This window comes from Galleria mellonella, unplaced genomic scaffold, assembly GCF_026898425.1.
Source record: "Galleria mellonella isolate WM207_F2 unplaced genomic scaffold, CSIRO_AGI_GalMel_v1 utg40, whole genome shotgun sequence".
Lineage (NCBI taxonomy): Eukaryota > Metazoa > Arthropoda > Insecta > Lepidoptera > Pyralidae > Galleria > Galleria mellonella.
This window is the reverse complement of record NW_026442094.1, coordinates 6,899,034-6,926,313: the sequence shown is the minus strand read 5'-3', so window position 1 is coordinate 6,926,313 and position 27,280 is coordinate 6,899,034. Positions and strand designations below refer to the sequence as shown.

General features: G+C 33.6%; 1 protein-coding gene across 1 annotated transcript in view; it reads left to right on the top strand.

Moving 5' to 3' along the window:
• The window catches only part of LOC113520396 (COMM domain-containing protein 4), a 45,815-nt gene that overhangs the window by 16,081 nt on the left and 2,454 nt on the right, over positions 1 to 27,280 (top strand). Inside the window, exons 2-4 of the mRNA XM_031914631.2 lie at positions 21,623 to 21,644; positions 22,801 to 22,923; positions 26,818 to 26,857. Coding sequence (XP_031770491.2) covers positions 21,642 to 21,644; positions 22,801 to 22,923; positions 26,818 to 26,857 — 166 coding nt within the window. The 5' untranslated portion in view covers positions 21,623 to 21,641. The remainder of the gene's footprint in view (positions 1 to 21,622; positions 21,645 to 22,800; positions 22,924 to 26,817; positions 26,858 to 27,280) is intronic.

The window sequence follows — 27,280 nt, the reverse complement described above, 5'->3', positions numbered from 1 at the left end:
ATAATTCTAATGAAATAACTGGTTAATAATAATATTTTATTGAGCAGTGCTAAATTTAAAAAATGTTTGATTGTAATTCGGCATGACAAGATTTAGTTCCACCTTTAATTTTTTTAATTCATGTTTTTAATATACTTATTAATATTAAACCTCCGCTTGTATTAGTTGTATACATTGTATACACTGGGGCACCAGTGACGGATGATAGGTCAGGTAAAATGGTCAGTTAACCCACTATGTGTGTATTCGACAAGAATCAACCATAATAACTGCCAGAGCGAATCATGTGGAGGTCGACCTGATGGGTTATATATATATATATATATATATATATATATATATATATATATATATATATATATATATATAACATATATATATTGCTAGCAATAGGCCTATTAGACCCCGTACAAAGTCTTTATTTTTTACTATTATCATAATACATGTACTCAAATAAATATAAAATAATATTAATTCATAATTAAATTTAATATAATTAATATTAAATTCATAATAAAATTAATGCACCAAGCGCAAGAATTAATTAACCTGCAATAATTTAAAATTTTATTACGCAAATTTAATGTTCCACAAAAAGGTCCGTCTTTAATTGTGACCAAACCAGTTATTTCAATTTAAAAACTAAACTTCTAAACCGATTTTGATAAATTTTCTATGGAACCAATCTGTAAGTATATTCTTTAAGATAAAAAAAGAATTCCTCAAATCGGTTTACATCTGACAGAGTTATGAGTGAGTTACTCCTAGTATGAGAGAGTTACTCCTTTTTTTTAAATTTGGTTAAAAAACAAATTCAATCTTGACAAAATTAGTACAAACACAGCGGTAAACCGAACCCGTTCTATTAAAAAATAATTATAGTAATTTAATATTTGCTGCGCAAAAAATGCAACTCCATTTCAGAACAAAGTTCATATGAAATCTGTACGGAAGAAAATTACGTCATTTGTAAGAAGAAAAGATATCGCGTGACATATGTACATACACAATATCGTGTTATTCGCTTAAAAACGGTTCTAAATTGAGAAAAGTATCAGAAGATATAATTTATTTATTTATACTTTTGCACACATTAGGGAGACTTTGTACAAAAGTCGATCGCTTGGGTACCTCTGTCCTATTCGTGTTTCTACCGTTAAGCAGTTGTGTTTGCATGCTGTGTTTCGGGTTGAAGGGTGGGATATGGCGTGAATTTACAGGGTACAGAGGAATAACATCTGAGTCCTCAGGAATGGCAACGCATGGAGGGTATCATGGGCGAAACAGTATACTCTGTTATGTCCATAGTACTGCTTAAATCTATAGGCGACGGTTACCTCTTTCCATCAGGTGAGCCGTCAACTTGTTTGCCATTCTAAGTTGTATAAAAAAAAATGTCTACAGGGCAGACTTAATGCCTGATGGCTCTACTAATAAACCTCTTTCCATCAGATGGGCCGTCAGCTTGTTTGCCATTCTAAGTTGTATAAAAAAACCATTACGCTAAACAGAGAGTAAATGGCGGTGTATAGATCTAGCAAAAACAATTAAAAAATGATATAAATATTTTGATAGATAACAACATCAATACATTTTAATTTAAATGAACATACAAACATATAAAATAATATATTGACAAAAATTATACATACATACAAAAATAACTATAAATAATATATATTAATATAATAAATATGTAAGTCATGGCTATAGTATTCTGACCATCATCAGTTCATCATCATATAAGTTCATTAACTATCCACCGCTGATCATAGACCTCCCCTTATTGGGGAGGTTTTGCTAAAAGTTGCCACACTTGGCAGATAGGTTGGCAACCACAGTTAGACCTTGGTGATGCTTTAAAAGGAACGTCGCTTCTCATCCTTCGACATTTAAGTTCCCTTAATCGTCTCGTACGACACCAGAAGGAAGAAATGGCCCATCCTATACCAGAATCACACGGCAGAATACTACATGTATACTAAATTTAATGATGATTGGTTAAGCCCTTAAGGCATCAAGAGGCAATAAACTCGCATTCCTTTTTATAATATCGTAAAGATTGTCGTTGCGCAAATTCGAACTTACGATCTCAGTTCTGTGAAGTAAAACAATGTATCACTAAGCCAGTGCGTTCTTAATCTTGGGATCTATTGTGGTTTATAACAATTTTGTTTATCAACTCATCCCACAATCGGCGGAAGAGCATGATATTGATGGATCTCTGAGCATGCAGGACATAGCATGCATATCAGTTAAGTCTTATATATATATATATATATATATATATATATATATATATATATATATATATATATATATATATATATATATATATATATATATATATATATATATATATATATATATATATATTTATTTATATTAAAGCAATTTATATAAAAGCTACCAGAGGGAGACTTTGTACAAAAGTCGATTGCTTGGGTACCTCTGTCCCATTCGTGTTTCAACCGTGAAGCAGTTGTGTTTGCATGGCTGTGTTTCGGTTTGAAGGGTGGGATATGGCGTGAATTTACTGGGTACAGAGGAATAACACCTGAGTCCTCAGGAATGGCAACGCATGGGGGGTATCATGGGCGAAACAGTATACTCTGTTATGTCCATGGTACTGCTCATGTCTATAGGCGACGGTTACCACTTTCCATCAGGTGGGCCGTCAGCTTGTTTGCCATTCTAAGTTCTATAAAAAAAAAAAAAAAAAAAAAAAAAAAAAAAAAAAAAATAAAAAAAAAAAAAAAAAAAAAAGCTTGTCAGTTTATCTGATTGTAGTGTCCACAGACATGATCTTTATTAATATAATATTTTGAGTACAAACTATATCCCGCTGCTTCATTCGCGTCAATCAATATATAAAATATCCTATATGTTGATCTTTTTTAAATAGATATTTTTCTTTTTTTTTTTTATTCGTAGAGAAAATATTTTAGTATTTTACCCGCCACGTGTAAAGTACACGTATATTTAAATAAATAGTGTTTAAAATAAACCTTTATAGACATTGACAATTATAGTTAAAAATATAATATACTACGTCTACGGATGGTACTTTTATTTAAAACTAATATAATTAATCATTAACAACATAACAAAATAAATAATAATAATAAATAGAAGAAAAAAGGCATAGTGTACAAACAGTGTAAGTTAAATAGATAAACGGAAAATATAATCTGGAAATTTCTATCCAAAATACTAATTACTAGACCAAATAGACGATGTATTAAAATATCCTACATACTTCTTTGAAGTGGCATATTTATTTCTTTTTTCAGTTTTCTCCAAATTAGTAAGAAATCTACACGAAATAAAGGTTAGACCGCCTTAATTATATAGGTATAGCGAGGAAATAATTCCCGTATTCGTGCTCTTGCTTTTTTCTTAATATCGTACTGCCTATCTATATTGTGTATACTATAAGGTTGTTACTCTAAGTTTAATTTATTTAATTGTATTAGCGACGTTATATGCATTAGTTAAATCTTATTTTATTTTTGTGAAAACTTTTAATTGGATTTTACACTTTTGTGTTATTTTTTTATTATAAAATTTTCTAGCTGTTAGTTTTTCTTTAATAAAAAAAATAAATAAATAAAATATTGTCATTAAAAACATATCATAATTTTGTATTGGCTTTTTAACAAATATCAATATAAATATGATCACCACTATGATCTTAATGAAGTAGTCAGATGCACTTGTCGACTATCAAGTTGTGATGGTGTTATTTCAATAAAAACTTATTCTAAGATTGTTTAATTAAGAAAGACAAGTTTTAAAAAATTTCCATTCGCAGATCGTCTATCCTTGCTAACAAGTTGGACAACTTGTTAAGAACAACCGAACGCTATATTTTCATTATTTCTAGTGCAATAAAATATATAGTATGTATATATTATTTCACTTGCACAAAGCTACATTATCAGCGAGTAACAACTAAAAACTCGTGCAAAGTTTTTTTTTTGATGGGTGAAAATGGTATGGTAACCTCGCCTGCGCTAACGGTTTACGCTGGCGGAGCACCAGTGAAGGGTGATAGATGAGAATGAAAACAGGCCAGTTATCCCATCATGATGAATTCATCGGGAATTAACCATGATAGTTTCCAGGAGGAACCGCGAGGAGGTCTACCTGGTTGGGTATATTGCTAGCAATGGGATTCTCAGTCTCCATTACTAATAATCCTTTTCCCCCCGCCCGTGCAAAGTTGGGGACGGGACCCCAATAATGTAATAATCAGTTTTTTCGCTTTTATCCTTTTACCCCGCTATCAAAATTCATATGGTAATTGTAAGAAAAATACGCAAAACAAATGTTAATGAAACGAATGTATCGGTTTACTGTCTAATGAAAGGGATTATTGTGTACATTTTGAAAATATACATTCTCTTATCAACGTATTCAACTTAGCTGCCGTACATGTGAGTACACTGTGATTTAAATTTTTTTTTTTTATTAATTTTATGCATTCTGATTTTGTTTTTGGTATTTTTTTTTTAATCTTTTGTATATGTATTTTTTTTTTATCTTTTTTCACTTTGCTTTTGTATCTTTTGCTGTTTGTGTGCTGTAAGCGATGCAAATAAATTATCTATCTATCTATCTATCTATCTATTTATATACTTTCTTAAAAAATATAATAGACAGATAAATTATCTATTCACAATTACAAGCACATAATTTATGAATTTATATTATTTTAACATAATAATGATCGTTGATTTTTTCAAAGAAAAACTGTAAATTTGTTTTAAGCAACTTAAAATGACAAACAAGCTGACGGCACACCCGATGGAAAGTGCTAACCGTCGCCTATAGACATGAGCAGTACCATGGATTTAACAGATACTATGTCACCCGTGATATCATGATTTGCCATTTCTGTGGACTAAAATAGATAATTCTTCCCCATTCCCCAGAGGGAGACTTTGTACAAAAGTCGATTGCTTGGGCACCTCTGTTCCATTCGTGTCTATCGTGAAGCAGTTGTGTTTGCATAGCTGTGTTTCGGTTTGAAGGGTGGGATATGCCGTGAATTTACTGGGTACAGAGAAATAACACCTGAGTCCTCAGGAATGATAACGCATGGGGGGTATCATTTCCATCAGGTGGGCCGTCCCATAAAAAAAACAGACTTCATTTGTGACAAAACCAGTTATTTTGCCAAAAAATAAACTACTTATCCGATTTTGGATAAAATTTCTATGGGACCAATCTATAAGTCCGAATCGGTTTAGAACTGATGCAATTATAAGGTTACAAATATAAAAACGACCCGAATTTGGAACCTCCTTCTTTTTAAAGTCGGTTAATAAACAGAAAAGATTTCATTTTTAGTGTTCGTTTATTTGTCATGGATAAACTCAAAAATTATTCCACTGATTTTAGAAATTCTTTCACATATACACAAAGGAACATAAACTATTGGCCGTGTGGTCCCAGCATAGAATAGGCCAGCCCTTCCTTTCGTGTAAGTATCATAAAAGGCCACTAAGGGAGGGCGAAGGATGAGCAGCAGCGTCCCTCTTAAAACATCTCTAAAGCCTAACTGCGATTGCCAATCCGCCTGCCAAGCATGGCAACTACTGGCAAAACTCCCCAAGGGGAAGGCTTATATTCAGCAGTGAACAATTAAAAGCTGATATGATGATGAAGATGGTGAACATAAGTAACATATATAATACATTTTAGTTATTAAAAAGAAGAATAGAATAAAATAGAAACATTTATTGCCATACAATTACAATATAAAATATAGATAACATGTACAAAAAGTGTCCCATACTCGGCAAAAGGAACCGGCTCAGCTGATGCTGTGAGTGTCCCAGCGCAATGTGAACAGCTGCACAGCGCTGGTTTTCAGCCAGTCCCTCTCTTAACAAAACACGAATTACAATAATATAACTCAAAGTATGAAAACTTTAGCTATAAAATAATAAATAGTAATAATATATTGTTAATATAGTAGTATAATAATAATAATAAACAGATTTATTTCCTTTCACAATTCATTACAGTGAAATACAATGCTTATATTAAACAAATTATAAATATAATTGTGAGAGACTGGTGCCTGAGATAGGTATAAGAATACCTGTATTACAGGTCACCAGGGCCTCACTCCGCAGGGTTTCTTACTAAGCACTTGTAATACAATAAAAAAATTCAATGTAATAAATATAATTTATAGAAAGAAATATTATAATTTAATCTGGAAGTTGTGTGTGTGTGTGTGTGTGTGTGTGTATGTGCGCGTTCGTGTGTGTGCGTGGGTGTGAACGCGCGCGCGCGCGTGTGTGTGTGTCTGTGCGTGTCTCTCGCTGTGTGTATTTGTGTTTGTACGCATTCATATAAAAAAGTATAAAATACTAATATCGATTCTCCTTGTGTTTGTGCCATAAATTATCACGTTTCTTGCCTTGTAACTAATGGGGAATTAATCCGGCAACTTTATAAACCACAACAAGAATGTTGCAAACCTCGGCCGACCCTTTTTTTCCGCGTATTTTGTCCACAGAGCAGTAATAAGAGTTTGATTTTACTACGAAATTTACTGTATATTTTATTATATCAAACTTCCTACGTATTATAGCATCATCATCATCATGTCAGCCTTTAACTATCCACTGCTGAACATAAGCCTCCCTCTTGGGAGTTTTTGCTAGTAATTGCCACGCTTGGCAGGCGGATTGGCAACCACAGTCAGGCTTTGGAGATGTTTTAAGAGAGACGCTACTGCCCATCCCTCATATTATGGTATTTTTTTTAACTGATGATAATGGAATGGTAACCTCGCCTACTCTGCCTTTATACGCTGAGGAGTCACCAGTGAAGGATGATAGGTGAGAATGAAAGGACAGGTCAGTTAGTTAGTTAGCCCCTCTTGATGAAATCACCTAGAATTCAGCACGATGGTTTCTAGGGGGAGCACGTGAAGGTGGACCTGACAGAAAATGTAGTTATATCAGGAATGGGGACTAATGAAGTCATTGCTATCAACATACCCAATATTTTTTTTAAATGGATGATAATGGAATGGTAACCCCACCCGCGCTATCGGTATACACTGGCGGGGCACCAGTGAAGAATGATAGGTGAGGATGAAGCAGGTCAGTTAGCCCATCGTGACGAATTCAACAAGAATTGTTCACGATGGTTTCCAGGGGGAACGTGGAGGTCGACCTAATAAGGTGCATTGCTAGCAATGGGGCTGTCAAACTCCATTGCTAACAATCCTATTTCCCCCAACATACCCTATTAGGTCTAGCTCTTTTCGGTCCTCTCCAGAAGCCATCGTGATTATTTCCTGGTGAATCAGTCACGATGGGCCAACTGTATACTTACACAAATACATGTGATATAGCACTGTAATTCTAGTGATGATAAATCAGAACAGCAGATAAAAGAAATTAACGCTAAAAATACCTACGACTGAAGCAAAAAGTACAAATAAAATTGCCTTAATGTGTTACTATAATTGTCACATATTTTTCACCACATCTGCCCTTCATACGCTTTCTGTTTTTACCCAATGGTTAGCTGGTAGAGAATGCCATATGGCATTAAGCTCGCCATTTGTACAAAATTTTACTGTACAATAAAGAATAAATAAATAAATAAAAAGCAAATAAGAGGAGAGAAAAAAGAAAGAGATTTAAAAATGTGTTACAAGTTTTCATGTTTTTTAGGAAGTGAACCCGTAGTTTAGGTAATATATAATAATATAAATATTATTAATAGTGATAAACTATTGTAAATGCAAAATAATAACAGTATTATAACTGGTGACTTGTAACACAGGTTCTTCTAAACCTACCGCAAGCACCAGTCTCTCACAAAATTGGTCTTCATATCAAGTTGTACCTCATGTTGTTACTTTATTCTACCTTTTGTGAAGAGAAAATAAACCATTCATTCATTCAATGCAGTAGTATTTTATTATTTATAATTACAGTTATACAATTGTCACCTGCCAAAGTACCTACTCTATGTAAATGTAATTAAAAAAAATATATCCTTATCCCTCTTTCGGAATTCGCTCTAAATAAATAGAATTGCAACAAATTAACTTTGCTAACGGTGCCCTACTTGATTATTGAGCACTTCTAAAAATTAAAAGAAGCAATAAGTGATAAAATGGCAAAGGGCTATTTTGACGGTATCCACCATCTGGGTCCAAGTGATCGCTTGATTAAATGAAAACAAGGCAACGTAATAGACTGAGTGCTTGTCAATTTTGACCTTCATATAAAGGGGCGACATATCAAGATTAGTTTTATTTCTTCTACTATATTATATTTACATTATCTTACAGGTATATACGTGGGACTTTTGTTTGAAAAAAGAGTGGCAAATATGTAGCAATATTTATTATATTTAAATTTTGATACACAGTGAAACTATGTAAATATGGCGGATTTAACACCGTACGGTATTCTCTACCATTCAACCAATCATTATTATTTCAGCCATTAACTGTCCACTGCTGGACATAAGCCTTGAAACATCTACAAAAGCCTAACTGCGGTTGCCAAGCGTGGCAGCAGCTGGCAAAACTCCCCTTATGGGGAAGACTTATTTAACCAATCATTATATCTATGATCATTATATTCACAGTTGTATTTGTGTAGGTCTAACCTCAAATCTGATGTTTCGACTACGCCATCTAAAAGTGATTTATGTCATTGGTTTTTCTACTTCTGAAAGTAGAAACAAAGTAGCGGGCAAACAGCTAGTTCGAAAATATGAAAGGAAAAGAGGACATGTAACATTAATTTATAATAAAAATTCTCTTGTGTAAATACGTACTTTAATAAATGTAGGTAAGCTACGGCGTAGCATCACGCTACGAGAGCTACGAATTCCTATGAAAACACATTTCGTAGCACGCAGCTTCTAATGTATATCAATTTACATGACTATTTTATAGTTATGTAAATATTAGTTTTATTTTTATGTTACCGTAACACAATATGAAATAAATATATTGTATGCGTTTTAACCGAGCGCCGCAGGAAGCAGCGTAATGTTGTCGTGTATATATGTTTTTATATTTACCAGAGGGAGACTTTGTACATTAGTCGATTGCTTGGGTACCTCTGTCCCATTCATGTTTCTACCGTGAAGCACTTGTGTTTGCATGGCTATGTTCCTGTTTGAAGGGTGGGATATGGTGTGAATTTACAGGGTACAGAAGAATAACACCTGAGTCCTCAGAAATGGCAACGCATGTGGGGTATCATGGGCGAAACAGTATATTCTGTTATGTTTATGGTACTGCTTATGTCTATAGACGATGGTTACTACTTTCCATCAGGTGGGCCGTCAGCTTGTTCGCCATTATAAGTTGTATAAGAAAAAATTTACATCTGCATTTTTATCGCGTTATTTGTAACCCAAATTATTTCCTAGGTTTAATAAATAATATATTTGCATTTAACGTAAGAGTTATCTGTACGATTTGGTAATTATTTATTTATTCTTTATTGCACAATAAAACTTTGTACAAATGGCGAGCTTAATGCCGTATGGCATTCTCTACCAGCTAAACATTAGGTAAAAACAGAAAACTTATGAAGGGCAGAGGTGGTAAAAAAGATGTGACATAAATATTGTAACATACTAAAAGATTATATACATACACAGCATGTGTATACGTATATATATGCATAAAGGGGGTTTTGCCAGTAGACGCTTGGAAGGGGGTTATTAACTGAAGCTCAACTTTGGTGATATTTAAGAAAGAACGTTGACTTTTAGAAAGACTTACAATAATATATATAAATATATACATATATATGTATTAATTACTACTATATATACATATATAATTCCTACAGAAAGAAAGAAAACAGGTTATTACAATATTAAAGCCTAACATAATGTAAGATAATTTACTTAGACAACACACAAACTGAATTAAAATTCGTTAGGCATTGGAAGTGCTAAAATTTGCAACTATATAATTAAGTAAAATAAAGTTTTTGACAAAGAGCTTGACGTGAATTCGTGAATGGAGTACTATGTTTGTATGTAGCGAGCAAAAGCACCATTCTCACCTAAGCCTGTATCTGTCCACTGCTGGACTTCCTTGCCCAGTACCTTCCACTAAACATGATGTTGTGCTTTTTACACCCATTTGTGGTCATATTTTTAAGAGTGTTCTTAACAAAGTATGACAACATTTTAATTATCTGTACAATTATTAGGGGGTGTAGTACATAGCAATGTCTATATATTTTTGATGGGTGAAAATGGTATGGTAACCCCGCCTGCGCTAACGGGATACGATGGCGGAGCACCAATGAAGGGTGATCGATGAGAATGAAAACAGGCCAATTAGCCGTTCATGATAAATTCATCAGGAATTAACCATGATAGTTTCCAGGGGGAACCGCGAGGAGTCCGACTTGGTTGGGTATATATCTAGCAATGGGATTCTCAGTCTCCATTACCAACAATCCCTTTCCCCCCAATATCTATATGATGTAGTTACAATATCTATACATATATTGGCCAAATAACAGATATATTAACTATCAGTTATTCAATATAAAATATCGAAAAGAAGAACCCGCTCATAATGAATATAGATATCCGAATGGTGTGAGCGATATTGCAATGGGCGTCATTAATGTTCAGAAGAACTCAATATATATGGTAGATATCGGATACCCATCTCTACCAGTTATGTTATAAAGTCAATAATATTCTAATCCAAATTGTCAGAGACCACTTAATAAGTATATTATCGCTTGATTAACGTTTTAGTTCGTTGGCAGAACATTTTTTAAATAATCAATCACAAATATGAAAATTTTGTTTTTTTTTTAATTATGGCTCCATCGGGACTCCGATGATTTTACTATTATAATATCAAGGTTGGAAGAGATACTGCGATTTAATCAGTGATACGATAAAATTTCCTTGTCCGTGTTTGAGTATCTGTTCCAGGAATTTTTCAGAAAGAATAGTTTATGATAATTGAACGTTAAAAAGAAATATTATTATATTATATTTTTATAACTAGCGACCCGCCCCGGCTTCGCACGGGTGCACATTACATCACATCCAATTAGAAACCTCTAAAATTATCAATGTTTCTCTACTGTATTATGCATGTATTATACATATAAAGCTTCCTCTTGAATCATTCTATCTATTAAAAAAAAACACTTAAAAATCCGTTGCGTAATTTTAAAGATTTAAGCATACATATGGACGGACAGACAGCGACAGCGACTTCGTTTTATACTATGTAGTGAATCTTCAAATGTTATTGAAACCTGACAGTTAGTTACGATGTTGCCACATTTCGTCAAGCAAAAGTTACGAATGCTCTCAATCATCATCGTCTAGCTATCCTTATCCCAATTATTGTCTGGGGTCAACGTAATATGTTTGTCTTTTATTCTTCTCTATTCGCAGTCATTTCCACTTTCACTCCCATTTTTGCCATGTCATCTTTCATACAGTCCGAATGTATATGAATATCGATTTTTAGGAGAATCTCATATATATATATATATATATATATATATATATATATATATATATATATATATATATATATATATATATATATATATATATATATATATATATATATATATATATATATATATATATTTGTATACCGTATCGATGGAAATAGTGTTCTGCTAATAGACACTAACCTCACAAAATCCATCATGACACGGGACAAGTCTGCCGCCTTCTCTCGGATTAACCAATATTCCGATTTCCGCAATCAAGTAGTTACCAGAATGTCCATTTTATGCGATTACTTTGCTAATTCTTTTTGTAAACGAGAATGTTTATTTTCATATCAATTCGTTATTAATTTTGTGATTGTTGAAGCTACCAATTTTGTTTGTTGAGCAAAAACTGCTTGTTTGTTGTGATTCTAAACCTTCTCGTAAACATGAAATTACGCGGGATTAAGAAACGTGCGCACGCGCTTGTGTGTACATTTAGTAAGTGCGTGCTTGCGTGTGTGGGTAGATCTGTGCGTTCATGCGTGCAAACGTGTGTGCGTACGTGCGTGATGTTGTGCATGCGTTCGTACATATATATATGTTTGTGTGTGTATGTGTGTGTGTGTGTGTGTGTGTATTTTCACGATTGAATTTGCTAACGGTATTTACAATCCATTAATGTTTTTTGGATAAAAATCGGATAATACACTTGCACTATCCATTTATACAGGTGAGGAATATCAGTAAAGGATGATACGCGAGGATAAAATTAATTGATCCGTACGCACAATTTGACTAGTACGTAATCACGTTTATTGCTAATATTAGGAATTATATTTCTCAGTACTAAGAAGGGCATTAAAGTTTCCATTACTAACAACTTCTTCGTGGAGATGTAGTCTAAGATGACAATTAACATACTTCTAACAATTTTTATGCCCATCACATTTGAACTCGTAACCTTTGACGTCTTATAAACCGGGATACTGATCTACAAATACTTATTTTTTGCACAGAACTATAAAGTGTTTCGCGTCTATATTGAGAACTTGGTATTCATAATAATCTATTGTATCATAAAAGCATAGTTCTTCATTGTACTCTCAGATATTGGCTGGAGACTGCAAGATTCTGATTTTTATTAAAGATTGCCCGCTATATAGCCTGCAAGTCGTTGAAATAATCTGTAAATAGTATAAAATAAAGTCGACATTCACGTTTATCTGTTCCTTCGCTTACTTCTTTAGGACCACACAATGAAATTTAGCATATGTTTCACTGTCATTTAGATATTTTTTTTAAACAAAGATTTCATCATCATCGTCATATCAGCTTTTAACTATCCATTGCTAAACATCAGCTTCCCCCTAGAAGGTTTTTGTCACGCTTAGTATTTGGATTGACAACCGCAGTTAGACTTTGGTGATGTTTAAGAGAGACGCTGCTGTCCATTCCTTGTCCTTCCTTAATCGCCTCTTGCGACACCCACGGGAAAGGAAGAGGTGGCCTATTCTATACTAGGACCACACGACCAATTGTATTAGTGAAAGAAGTTTTAAAATCGGTTGAGTGGTTTTTGTGTTTTTCCATGACAAATAAACGAATACAAAAAATTGAATCTATTCTGTTTATCAATCAATTTCGAAGAAAAGGATCACTTAATTAAATACCGGGAATACTTAAATAAAATTAATTATTTATCTGTAATAAATTAGGTACAAGTTAAAATGTGCATTTTGGTGTCTCGACCCACTGAATAGCAAAAAAAAAAACAGAAAAAATATTCGTTTCGAATTTTTAGAATAAAACAATTTTATTTATTTAATGAATTTACGGTTCATTGAATTATGTATAATATAATTAGCGTATCTATTTATTGTAAATACATCATTACCTGTCTTCAAACATAATTGTACCAATTCGCGTTCACGTTACTCGCAGATCCTTAAAAAAATTTTTCTCTCCATTTAACTACGTATTTATATGTTTATTGTAACTCCCTTTGAATACAGATCAGTCGTGTTTATTGATGTTTCAATATGTATAAATATCAACTGATGCTCGTTTTAATTTGTACTTATAGAGTTGGCAATTGTCGAATTATAATGTAAGATAGGGACGAGAGATGGACAGCGATGTTCCTCTTAAAACATCTCTAAAGTCTAACTGCGGTTGCCAATTTATCTGCCAAGCGTGGCAACTACTGGCAAAACCCCCCAAGGAGGAGGCTTGTGTTCAGCAGTGGACCATTAAGGGCTGATATGGTGATGACGATATATAATTTAATACAATAGTCTTAGGAGAGATTTTGCCTCGCTATGCGTGTTCTACTGCTTGTACAATGGATTGTGCTCAGAGGAATTGTTCAATATGATGCCCACAGCCACTTTCTACCATCGTACGGCTCGCCATCAACAGGGAGTTCATCCTCATGTCCTACAGCCTTCATAGTCGCGTACTGCGCAGTTTCAGAGATGTTTCCTCCCACGAACACACAGGTTGTGGAATGAGCTCCCTGTCAATTTTCCCAAGAGACTACAGCATGGGGTTCTTCAAAAGGGGGGTAAAGAGGTTTCTTCAGGGTCGGCAACGCACGCGTAATACCTCTGATATTGCAGGTGTTCATAGACTACGGTAACCACTTACCACCAGGGGGAGCGTATGCTTGTTTGCCACCTCAGTGGTATAAAAAAAAATGACAATCTATTTATATACCAAATTTTATTCAAATAAATTCAACGCAATCAAAATAACAAAACATCCAAACATTAATTAAGGTCTGATATGGTGATGATGTAGGATCCCCCATTAGATGGAGTGACGACCTCAAATGCATTGAAGGGAATCAGTGGACGCAGGTGGCTCGAGACCGTTCCTTATGGCAGTCTATGGGGAGGCCTATGTCTAGCAGTGGACGGATAATGGCTGAAATGATGATGTTGATGAATGTAAGATACTTTTCCAAAAAACACTTACTTTAATCGTGGCAGAACCAGTTTTTTTATTTTTATTTTAAAAGTAAACTTCTGAAGTCGATGTTGTTACATGTTCTGTGTGTGTGTGTGTGTAGGAGATACATTCAAATAAAAAAAATTCAAATCGGTTTAGGATTGACAGAAATATGAGGTTCTTATTATCACCTATTTGGCTAATTCTCTCTTGTTGTTTTTGTATTTGGTAGGACAAGGTTCGTCTAAATGGAAATATTTAACTTTTTTTTCTCTCTGGCAACACTGCCGATAACAGTCTTTGTCAGTTGGCTCTTATTTATTTATTGTTTTTAATTTATTACTTGTGAAATAACGATACTAGTGTATATAATCAGTGAGTTTTGGTCATAAGTAACGTCGATTGTTGTTGGTGTGTAAATCTGTGATTTCTTTGTGACAAAAATCTACGTTACAAAATCTGTGGGACCGCCAACTGTCAAAGTATTGGTAATTTACAATAGAAGTCTTGGATTTCTATTGACTCCTTTAATAATTAAATACAGTTATTACACTTCACTATTACTATATCCATTTACAAATAAACAATAATATTAAAGTCAAATATTCGATAGTGAAGATCGGTTGTTGTTGTTGAGAGGAAAAAAAAAAAAAAAAAAAAACTACCCACTAACATAAAATATTATTGCAATAATTACAGCTCATAAAATTTATTTATTATCATATTGATAATATATTCCAAATAGCTGTACGAAACTAAACTTATGTATTTTATTAAATAACAATACAATATTAGTAATCCATAGCCATTGCTAGATATCATATGACAAATTAAGACATATTTACTGTAGTGGTAATATATAAGATTAATTATTTTTTTTGTAACAGTATTGGTATTTAAAGTTTTTACTAACAATATTTATTTATTTATTATTAAATTATTTATTGTATTATTTTATTGAAGGGAAATAGCGCACTTTCAACACTGTATTTCTTCTATTGAATAATATTCATTGTTGTCTTGTTTCGTAGATATTTAACATAATAATTAAAAATGATGTCCCGCAGAGCATGTGATCTTGATGCTAAGCTCAAGGTGACACTCTTAGAGTTAAAAAAATCCAATGAATTAAATAAGGCCTTATTACAGGAACGAGATGAAAGCGAGATTGAAATTAAGTTGATGTCTGATAAATATGTGGCTCTGAAGAATGACCTAGTGAAGATCAGTACAGACTTTGAAGTTCTACATATCGAAAAAGAAAAACTTCTAGAAATTGTAAATAAATATGATCTGTGCAGAGACACATATGAGTCAGCATTGCAGAAAATCACTCATCTAGAGCGGCACCTTGAGGAAGTTCAATCACAAAATAAATCTTTGTTGGATCACAGGCGGTTGAGTAGTTATAACGAGACCATGGATCTGTATACAGAAATGTTAAATACTACTAGTGATCAAACATCTGCTCTGCCCCTTGTGACCATAGATTTGACAAATACACCAAGCTCCTATAGTCCTAATAAAGTACCTATTAATAGTAGTAAGAAGTTAAAAAAATATGTAAAATTAAATAAATTTATTCGAAAATCAGAAAATTTAGTGAAAAGTCATAAAAAGTGTTTAAAATCAATTATTACTAGGAAGCAAAAAATTGACTTATCAATAGAATTAAATAATTGTAAAGAAAAAATATATAACAAAGATTTAGAAATAGATGAATTATCACAAAAAATTAAACTATTAGAGAACTCGTTGTCCAATTTATCTTTGAAATACGAATCAGCTAAGAATGAAATACATGAATATTCTGATCAGTTGGATAATTTAATAAAATTAGGTAACTACAACATGGAGCGGTTTGTTTCTCTTGCGGATAGATGTCACTGTAATTCACCAGAGTCTGATAACTATATCCAACCGTCCCACCATAATCAGTTGAACATTGATATCTCATCCGAACCAGACGTTTCATGTTTACCCACACGAAACAGTACAAAAGTAAATAAATGCAGCACTGTACATGAAACCATCAGGAGAACAATTGTTTATTCAGATGAATTTGGCAAGGATTTAGGTAGTTTATTATCGAACTGCCTCTCGCAACAAGTAATAAATAATTGTTTTCCGGGATCAGGTATATATAAGATTATAAAAAATATAGTAAATGAAAAATATGATATTCACACGACCCTAGTAATAGCGTTAGGGAATTGTTTGCATATGCGTAAATCTGATATAGTTAATTTAATAAAATCATTATATAATATAGTGGAGCTTGGTATAGGTAAAATATTATTATGCGCATTTCCCTACTCTCAATCCCTGACTAATGAACAGAATAAGTTCATTTATAGTATAAATAATTTAATTTATTCGATGACATATCATTGTAATGATATATTTTATTTTGAAAGTAACAAATTTGTTACAAATTATTATATGACGGGAGGTAATTTTTATCTTCCTAAAAAACAAAAAAAGACTATTGCTAGTTTACTAGCGTATAACATTTATGATCCCATTATAAGTAGTATAACGGGTTTAATTAGTAATATTAGTAATTATACTAATAATGTGACATGTGTTAATTTAAACTAACATCTACGACATTGGTTAAGCCACAGGATATGGTCATTATTCATCAAAATATTCGTGGCTTCTCCAGCAAAGAATTAGAATTAAGTCTTTTCTTAGAATCTAACAATGTACGGGTGTTATATCTGACAGAACATTGGCTTAAACAATATGAAATAATTTGTCCTTTTGAACATTATAATATAGCTAGTTTTTTTGCTAGGAACAATGCCATTCATGGCGGGTCAATTATTATTTTAAAAAATGATGTAGAATATAAAAACCGTCAAGACATTGTAAATATTTCTATTGAGCAAACAATTGAACTATCTTGCGTAGAATTAGTTACTTGTATAATAATTTGCGTTTATCGTCCGCCATCGGCTTGTTTTGATTCTTTTGAACTGGCTATGGAGGAAGCATTGAGACGAGTCGCACGGAGGAATAAAACATCATTTGTATGTGGCGATTTTAATGTTGATTTATTATCGGAATGCTCAATAAGCTTAAGATTGATTAACTTATTTAAATCATTTAATTTGCACAATCTTTTTTTAGAACCCACTAGGGTCGCAGGAAATTCTGCCACTTGTATAGATAATGTTTTTTGTAATTGTGAAGTAAAGGTGAAAATGAATTTCGACTGTCTTGGATCTGATCATTACGGACAAAAAGTTATAATTGAAACTAAGGGATCCAAAGGGACTCAAACAATTACATGCAGACAAATAACACAAAAGAATTTGGCACGTTTTAAAAATAAAATTGAACATAAAATATCTAGTGTCATAGTACCTCAATATGACCCGGACATTGTATGTGAACATATTTTTAATTTAATTGAACATGAAGCTAGCAGTGAATTTAAAACAAAAACATTTTCAACTAGTGTAAAATCAAAGTTTTGTGACTGGGCCACGTTTGGTATTTATAAGTCTAGGGCTAATCTTTACGAACTTTACGAAAAACGAAGCTATATATCCGATCCCTTATTTCATGAACATGTAAAATCTTATTCGAAAATATTTAAAAAGGTTTGTCATACAGCTAAGTCTCTCTATTTAGGTAAAATAATAACTAAATCTAAAGATAAAATAAAAGCCACTTGGAAAGTAATAAATAGCGAAACTGGAAAAGTTAATTTTCAAAATAGCAAAATAGCTTTAAATATTAATAACAAATTGGTAAATTCCGACACAGAGGTCGCGCATACATTCGAATCTTATTTTACTTATATTCCATTAATTACGACACAGGCTCTAAAATCTTCCCCGTCTGCTGCTGAAACTTTACTAACAGACAATGTTAGCAAGTCATCAGCTGTATTTAACTTTAGACATACATCATCAGTAGAAATAATGAAAATATTCAAACAACTTAATAATAAAAAAACAGAGGATCTATGGGGTATATCTGTTAAAATACTGGATAGTATAATGGAAATTATTGCGCCCTCTCTTGCTTTTATTTTCAATAAATGTATAGATGAAGGTAAATTTCCTAACATAATGAAAATTAGTAAAATCATACCGCTTTTTAAATCTGGAGATAGGAGTGACCCAATAAATTATAGACCTATATCCATACTCCCAGCACTCAGTAAAATTTTTGAAAAAATAATCCTTATGCAACTTGTCAGTTATTTCAATTTAAATAATTTAATCCACAATAGTCAATTCGGTTTTTCCAAAGGTCGTTCAACTACAGACGCAGGTGCAGAGTTGCTTAGACACGTATTTGCTGCATGGGAAACTAAAATGGATGTGATAGGTGTTTTTTGTGACCTTTCTAAGGCTTTTGATTGCGTTGATCATAATACATTGCTAAAAAAACTTGCTTTTTATGGCGTCAAAGACAATGCTTTAAATTTAATAAAATCTTATCTATCTGATAGAATACAGAAAGTGAAGATTAGCAACGCTACGTCTGACGGGTCACTTGTGCAAATGGGTGTACCTCAAGGATCTATTCTCGGTCCATTTTTATTCCTAGTTTACATTAATGATCTCCCATATGCCATGCAGGATAGATGCGGCATAGTATTGTTTGCAGACGATACTTCATTGATTTTTAAAGTTAATAGAATGACTAATAATTATGACGATGTAAATAGTGCTTTGCGGCGTCTCCTGCACTGGTTTACAACTAACAATCTTATGTTAAACGCTAAAAAAACAAAATGTGTTAATTTCTCTCTATCTAAAAGTTTTAATACTAACTGCAATATTAAATTAAATGACGAATCTCTCGAATTTATAGAATCTACTGTCTTTCTAGGAATCACACTAGATAATAAAACACAATGGGGTGCACAAATTCAAAGCCTTGCAGCGAAACTAAGTTCAGCAGCTTTTGCTGTGCGTAAAGTTAGACAGTACACTGATACTGATACTGCTAGATTAGTCTATTTTAGTTATTTTCATAGTTTACTCTCTTATGGAATATTACTATGGGGAAAAGCGGCAGATATTAAGAATATATTCATATTACAAAAACGTGCCGTTCGAGCGATCTACTGTATGAAGAGTCGTGACTCATTAAGAGAGAAATTCAAAGAGGCAAATATTCTCACCGTTGCTTCTCAATTTATATATTCAAATATTCTATATGTTCATAAAAATCTTGACTTATTTCCAAAAAACAGCAATATTCATAATATTAATACTAGATTTAAAGACAAACTTGCTGTCCCCAAGTATCGTTTAGAAAAAGTTAATAGGTCTTTTATGGGAATAGGTATAAAAATTTACAATAAGATACCAAAGGATATGTTGGAATTACCCTTAAATAAATTCAAAACATCTGTTAAATCATATTTACTGAGCAAAGCCTATTACTCACTAAACGATTACTTGAATGACGAGTGTGCATGGCAATAGTTGTTCATACACTGAATTTTCATTTAATGTTAGACATAGACACCTATATAAATATACATTGTAAATAAACTGGCTTTAAAAAAAAAGTAATTCAATTGAGTTTCTTGCCAGTTCTTCTCAATTGGATCTATACGAGGTTTGTCCGGAAAGTACGTATAAAAGTTTTTTAAAAATTTTATTTTACAATTATTCAGGTAAATCAATTTTATCCCCTTCAAAGTACTCCCCCTGTGACATAATGCACTTGTGCCAACGCCGTTTCCACTGTGAGAAGGCTCCTTGAAAGTCCTCTGGTTGTAGGTTTCTCAGCTGCCCCGTCGTAGCTTTTTTTATCTCATTTATGTCCCCCAAATGCCGCCCCCGAAGTACCAATTTGGTTTTTGGGAACAAGAAGAAGTCACACGGGGCCAAATCCGGCGAATAGGGGGGTGTTCGGTCACCGTAATGGAATTTTTACTCAAAAACTCACGGACAACAAGAGAGGTGTGGGCAGGGGCAGGCTCGTATACCGAACTGGACGGTAGGGAAAATATAAAATTATAATGTAAAAATTTGACATTCATAAGCGGCTAAAATGTCCTACATGAATAAATGATTTTTGAATTTGAATTTGAATTTGAATATTTAAAAAATCGTACAGCAAAATAAAAAATTTGAGTTAAACAATCTTCATATAAAAAGTGAGTGAGTAAATGAGACAGTAGAGATATCCTGAAAAATATTGACAGATTCTTGTAAATTCTTTACCTACCGACTTGTGAAACAATATCACTGTTAAAACATAAAGTTTAAACTAAAAGCGTACTTACTGGCCAACCTTGCTAAAACAGCAGAATATTAGTGTAAATTAAATGTAATTGTAAAGAACGAAATGTAAAGTTACACACACAAGCCCAAGATGTTTAACGTACTAAAAATCCATATTTTCTTTAATGTATTTGCATGCTAATTAAATAAAAAAAATTTGGTCTCATTTTCTCCATTGGTATACTCGTGCGAAGCTGGGATGCGCAGCTAGTGAAATATAAATAAGGTTGTCTGCTGTCGAATTAAACATCCCCCTCTTATGTCGTATTGGGGATCGTGACCGGCCCGCAGAATCGTCTTTTCTCCTATAACATTCCTACATCTGCGTCGGTGTTTAGCGTCGTACTACCCGTTGTGTTATCTAGTATCAAGAGGTGTAAGTATTTTATCAGAATAATTTTTTATGACGTTATTCCTGAATTCTTTTCTAATTCAAAGCATCTTTATTCAAAAAGGCTTATTTACAAGCACTTTTAAATCGTCATTTTTGTTATGAATGTAAGGTTCGGAAGATTGTTATCCGTTGAGAAGAGCCCACAAGAAACTCAACAATTGCTCTTTTAAATCTCTGTTAACAATATGTGTATTTATGTGTAATGTACTATGTCTAAAATTGTATTGTCATTAAAAAAAACCCTTGTATGATGATATGTATTTTCGACTATTAAATATAGCCCTATCATTATTTCGGTACCATAGTATGAACTAAATAACAAACACATTATATTAAGTTTACCACAAGAAATAATACATACCTATTGACTTCTATGAAAATCATGGTCACTGAGCATTAAGCTTCAACTAGTTGGTTCACACTACGCCTGTACTCTAAACGATCACATCTACATAACATTGTATGTCTGTTTGCCAAACCCAACAATTCCTATGCTAATTTTACAACGTATGTTGTTACAGATTGCTGTTTTGATCTATCATGGTAAGTGTCTTGACGCCTACATAGATACATTTAAGATGTGGGACGGATTTTACTACCAGCTATAGGTTTATGGGTTAAGTTCCTTTCTATCCTTTTTATCGCTCAGACCTGGAGGTCCACACTGTTCCCTTGGAAACCATCGTGATGTATTCCTGGTAAATTGGTCCCGGTAAGCCAACTGACTGATGGTACCTCGCTAACGCGCTAACCAATAGCGCGGCGGGGTTATCATTCCACTTTCAACCGATTTCAAAAACGGAGGAGGTTATTATCATCATCATCGTCATCATTTCAGCCATTATCCGTCCACTGCTGGACATAATCCTCCCCCACAAACTGCCATAAAAAACGGTCCTGAGCCACCTGCATCTTCACTGACTCCCTGCAATGCATTTCAGATTGTCACTCCATCTAGTGGGGGTCTTCCTACACTGCGTTTGCCCGTACGGGGTCACCACCACCACCACACAAGAATCTTTCTTCCCATCGGTTGTTGGTTCTTTGATCTATGTGACCAACCCATTGCCACTTCAGGTTCAGGAGAAATATTATAGGAGGAAGGATGTCCATGGTACTTTTCATGTCTATAGGCAACGGTTGCCACTTCTCAACTGGTGGGTCGTCAACTTATTTGCCATTCTAAGTTGCGTAACAAAAATCCATTGTTTGTATTTGTCAAAAATGTAAATCTTAATTTAACATAAAGGCATCCTCTATCATCATCATCTCCTCCCCTTATCCCAGTTATTATTTGGGGTCGGCGTAATATGGTTTTATCCATATTGCTAAAAGATTTGGCTTATAGTTTTACGACCGGCCGCCTACCTGACATCTACCCTCTTTGGGAATGCATTTGTTGGTGGTTTTCGCCACCCACGGTTTGGAGAAAAGGATTGAGGAAAAAAGGAGGGAATGTTGGAAATGCGTAAAGGAAATCACTAAATGAGAGGAACAAGGGACTTATGTGGGAAGGAAAAGGGGAGGACACTGCAGTTGCGGAAAGGACTGGGACACTGCAGTCTCTATATACAAATATAATTCTACAATCGTACCTTCTGTTTTTGTATTTGCATTACTGAAAGGTTATAAATATTGTGAAAAATTATAGGTTTATCTCTGATAAAGATCTCTTTCAGCCAATAATTTTTTTCCGCAGAAATTCAAGTTTTGCTCGGACGGGGACTGCCCTTTGTGGGCGTTAGCAGCACTGCACGCTCTCAGCAGCCTTCCCGCTCAGCTGTTCAGGTCACTCCTTCAGCATGTCATGGAAGAACAGCCGGTAAATAACCAATTTTAAAAAAATCCACTTTTATTATTAATATGAAAATTTGTAAAGACGTTTAAACGATTGTCACTCAATCACGCTTAAACGCCTGAACAAATTTTAATGAAATTTAGTACACAAATAGACCCTATCCCAAACTTACTCATAGAATACTTTATAATTTAAATTTAGTACCCATCATTGATTAGTTGATTAGAATTATTTAGTCGATTGCTTGGCTACCTCTGTCCCATTCGTGTTTCAACCGTGAAGCAGTTGTTTTTGTTGTTTGCATGGCTGTGTTTCGGTTTGAAGGGTTGGATATGGCGTGAATTTACAGGATACAGAGGAATAACACCTGAGTCCTCAGGAATGGCAACGCATGGGGGTATCATGGGCGAAACAGTGTACTCTGTTATGTCCATGGTACCGCTCATGTCTATAGGCGACGGTTACCACTTTCCATCAGGTGAGCCGTTAGCTTGTTTGCCATTCTATGTTGTATAAAAAAAAAAAAGCTTAATTCCGCTACTATTAATATGTATATAACTGCCAACACTCGAAGATTGACCACTATTATTAGCAGAAGCTCTACATCCTTCCATATTAACCTTTAATTTCCATCCATTTCGTCCACGCACGTTTTGCGATTAGAATTAGTTTTTAAATAGATCGCTGCTCAGAGTGTAGTATTTCTTTCCATTAAGTTCCCTTAGTCGCCTCTTACGACACTCACGGGACAGGAAGGGGTGACCCATTCTATGTCGGGTGATCCTTCTATTAGTTTAGTTCAATATAAATTACTACGATTATGTAGTGTCTAGACCGAGGAATAACTACATGGAACAGATAAAGGAAACTAGGTGTCATGTCGTATAGGGAGGTCAAGGATATGGCCTCGGATAGAGCTGGCTGGAGGAAGATGCATGAATTAGTTGCACCGACAAGAGGAAACTGTTAAATGAAAAGAAGATGTAGTGTCTATTACTTACCGCTTAATATTATCGGATATTACCACTTAGTATCATCCGCTTACACCATAAGGGATCTGGCGCGTTGATTCCCAAATGTTATACCTACTTAACTTTACTATAATTATACTATATACTTTCGTATACTATGCTACCCTGTATGTGGTGGTATAGAATGGGCCACCATTTCCTTTCTCATGGATGTCGTAAGAGGCCACTAAGGAAGGACGAGGGATGGGCAGCAGCGTCCCTCTTAAAACATCTCTAAAAGTCACCCCTTTACCAAGCGTGGTAACTACTGCCAAAACTCCCCTTATGGGTAAGGCTCATGTCCAGCAGTGGACAGTTAAGGGCTGAAATAATAATAAAAATACTATGCTATATATTTTGCCTATAATTTTTAACAATTTGAAATCCGATAAGCTAATATTATTCTCAACTGGAAGTCGTTTCCGTTATGAGCTTTCCAATTATTATTTTATCGCTGTATAGTATAACAAGACTCGTCCCTTCCTTCATTACTTTAAATATCGTACCTAGCTATTTTTTTAATAGTTTACTAGATAAAAAAATAATAATATTGCATTTTAATTCGTTTTTCGAGATCGACCTGGTTGGGTATATTGCTAGCAATGGGATTCTTAGTGTCCATTACTAACAATCCCTTTCCCCCAACCATCGTGATTAATTCTTGTCGAATTAGTCACTATGGGCGAACTTACCTTCATCCTCACCAATCTATCACTGATACCCCACTAATGGGGCACAGATAGCGCAGACGGGATAACCATTCCATTATCACCCATTAAAAAAAACTACTTATATTGCAAGAGTCGATTAACATAGTAAAGCTCCTTCCACATGAGTTTTCGTTTATAACATCTCTTGAGGTTATTGTAGGCTCATATTTTTGTAAATACACACGCAAACTCACCTTACCTTTTGTCACGTACAAATAGCAATGAATATGTCACGTAGCCGTGTTTAAATTGAATTTATATCTTTTATGCTAACAATATTTGTAGCTATGTAACTATCAATTTATGACATCTATTTTATATGTGAATATAATATCACTTGTCTATAATATGTACGTATTTATAAAAAAAACTAACTTTTTCCCGCTACATTGTACGTGTAGTTTTAGAAGTAGAAAACCAAGAGGATAGACTATTTCTAAGATGGTTAATGAAGATGAATCATACACCAGTTTTTAAGTCAGACTTTCAATAGTACAACTATGGAAATTGCATTAAATTTGGTACAGTGGTTTTTGCGTGATACCGGAACTAAACTTGCAGACAGGCAAAATTTCTAAATATTATTTTTTTAGCTTATATTGATCTATGGGGTTTCTACCATGAAGCGGTTGTGTTTGCATGATTGTGTTTAGATTTGAAGGGTGGGATATGATAGTAAATTTACAGGGTACAGAGAAATAACCCCTGAGTCCTAAGGAATGACAACGCATGGGAAGTGTCATGGGCGAAACTGTTATGTCCATGTTTGCCGTCAGCTTGTTTGCCGAAATGAAAGGGACTGTTAGTAATGGGGAGGTTAGTCCCCATCGCTATCAATATACCTTGTCGAGTTCCACGCGGTTCCCCCTGGAGACCATAACTGAAAACGGAAATCTGGCTAACTGACCTGCCTTTTCATCGTCACCAGTCATTCCTCACTGGAGGGGCACTAATGTATACCGATAGCGATGGCAGGGTTATCATTCCATTATCATCTATCAAAAAAAGACTCGTGCGAAGCCGGGACAGATCAGTTGTCATCCATAAAACAAAATTAACAATATACCATTTCACGTCATTAATATCTAATCTGTGATATTAGTAAATGTGTTTGATAAATAAACATTAAATAAATGACATTATGCTATGGTCACAATGTTCTTTGTACATTTGATATCACGTACGAGGTAATGGGGCTTCTTTGTGGGGCACTAAGTAGCAAATTGAATAAAATTACTTATCTATAATAATATATTTATATATGAGTATGGACAGACGGAAGTATCATTTTAGGCTAAGCAACGTTGAAACTGCAACAAAAAATATCGTTATTAGAGATCATGCTTGTATAAAGTAATTGCCGCCAAGAATTAACTATTTTAAAACTTTTGCATTCTTGTCTATGTAATAAATGTCAATGTAATAAACTCCCATCCCACGTACAAGAGAGTTCTTCTGTTACCTCATTGATGAAAAAGTTAAAATTACATTTCCTCTCTCTCAATTCGTAAACTTTATTTTTGCGTCTTTCAAATTTAACCATCATATTTCAAAATCATCAAACTAAATTTCTAATGTAAGTAGTATATTATTTTAACATTTATTGTATAAGTACATAAGTATCATATTTATGTATCTATGTAATATATTTATATATATATATATATATATATATATATATATATATATATATATATATATATATAATATTTAATTTAACTGTTAATTTATAGCTTATATTTACTAATCATGTAATTCAAACAGTATTCGTGAACTTTAGACTACCTACTTACAGCCTACATGCGGTCTCACAGTATTGCGTTGGCTGGAAGAGATCTCTTTCAGAAATAAATGGACCCTTACTCACGATTTTTGTAACTGTTTTATCTATCTAATTTCATCATCGTCATCATATCAGCCGTTAACAGTCCACTGCTGCACATAACCTCTCCCTTAAGGATGGGATAATTAAATGGATGGATGGATGAATGTTTGTTATTCTTTCACGGAAAAACTACTGAACGGATTTAAATGAAATTTAGTACACAGATAGGTTGTATCCTAACTTAGCATATAAAGTTCTTTATATACTGATTGATGCAGGTGAAGCCGCGGAATATAGCTAGTTATAAACTAGTTAGTAGGATAGGATATTAAATTCGATATAGTGTAAATTACTTTATTATTTTTGTTTTCAGGATGATGCCATCATGGAAATATTAAAAGACACTAATTTGTGTAAGTATTTTTTGACTACATTCGACCTTCAAAAACACGACTTTGTAAATCACATCCAATTTTGTAGAGTAATTTTTCCGTGATTCCCTAACAAACATACAGACAAACAAACAAAAAAATATATCAATAAAGTTTATGCTCCTATTGTTAATAATAAGTATATGTTGTTAATGTTTGTTGCTCTCAAATCTACTTCTTAAATATCTTTTATCTACAAACTTACATACATATTAATGTGGTTATAAAAGTACCTAGTACACTTTTGTTTATTTTTTATGGATGATAATGGTATAGTAACTTCGCCTGCGCTAACTGTATGCGCTGGCGCAGCACCAGTGACGGATGATAGGTGAAAATAAAAAGGCAGATCAGTTAGCCCATTGATATTTATACACCTGGTATTCAGCACAATGGTTTCCAGGT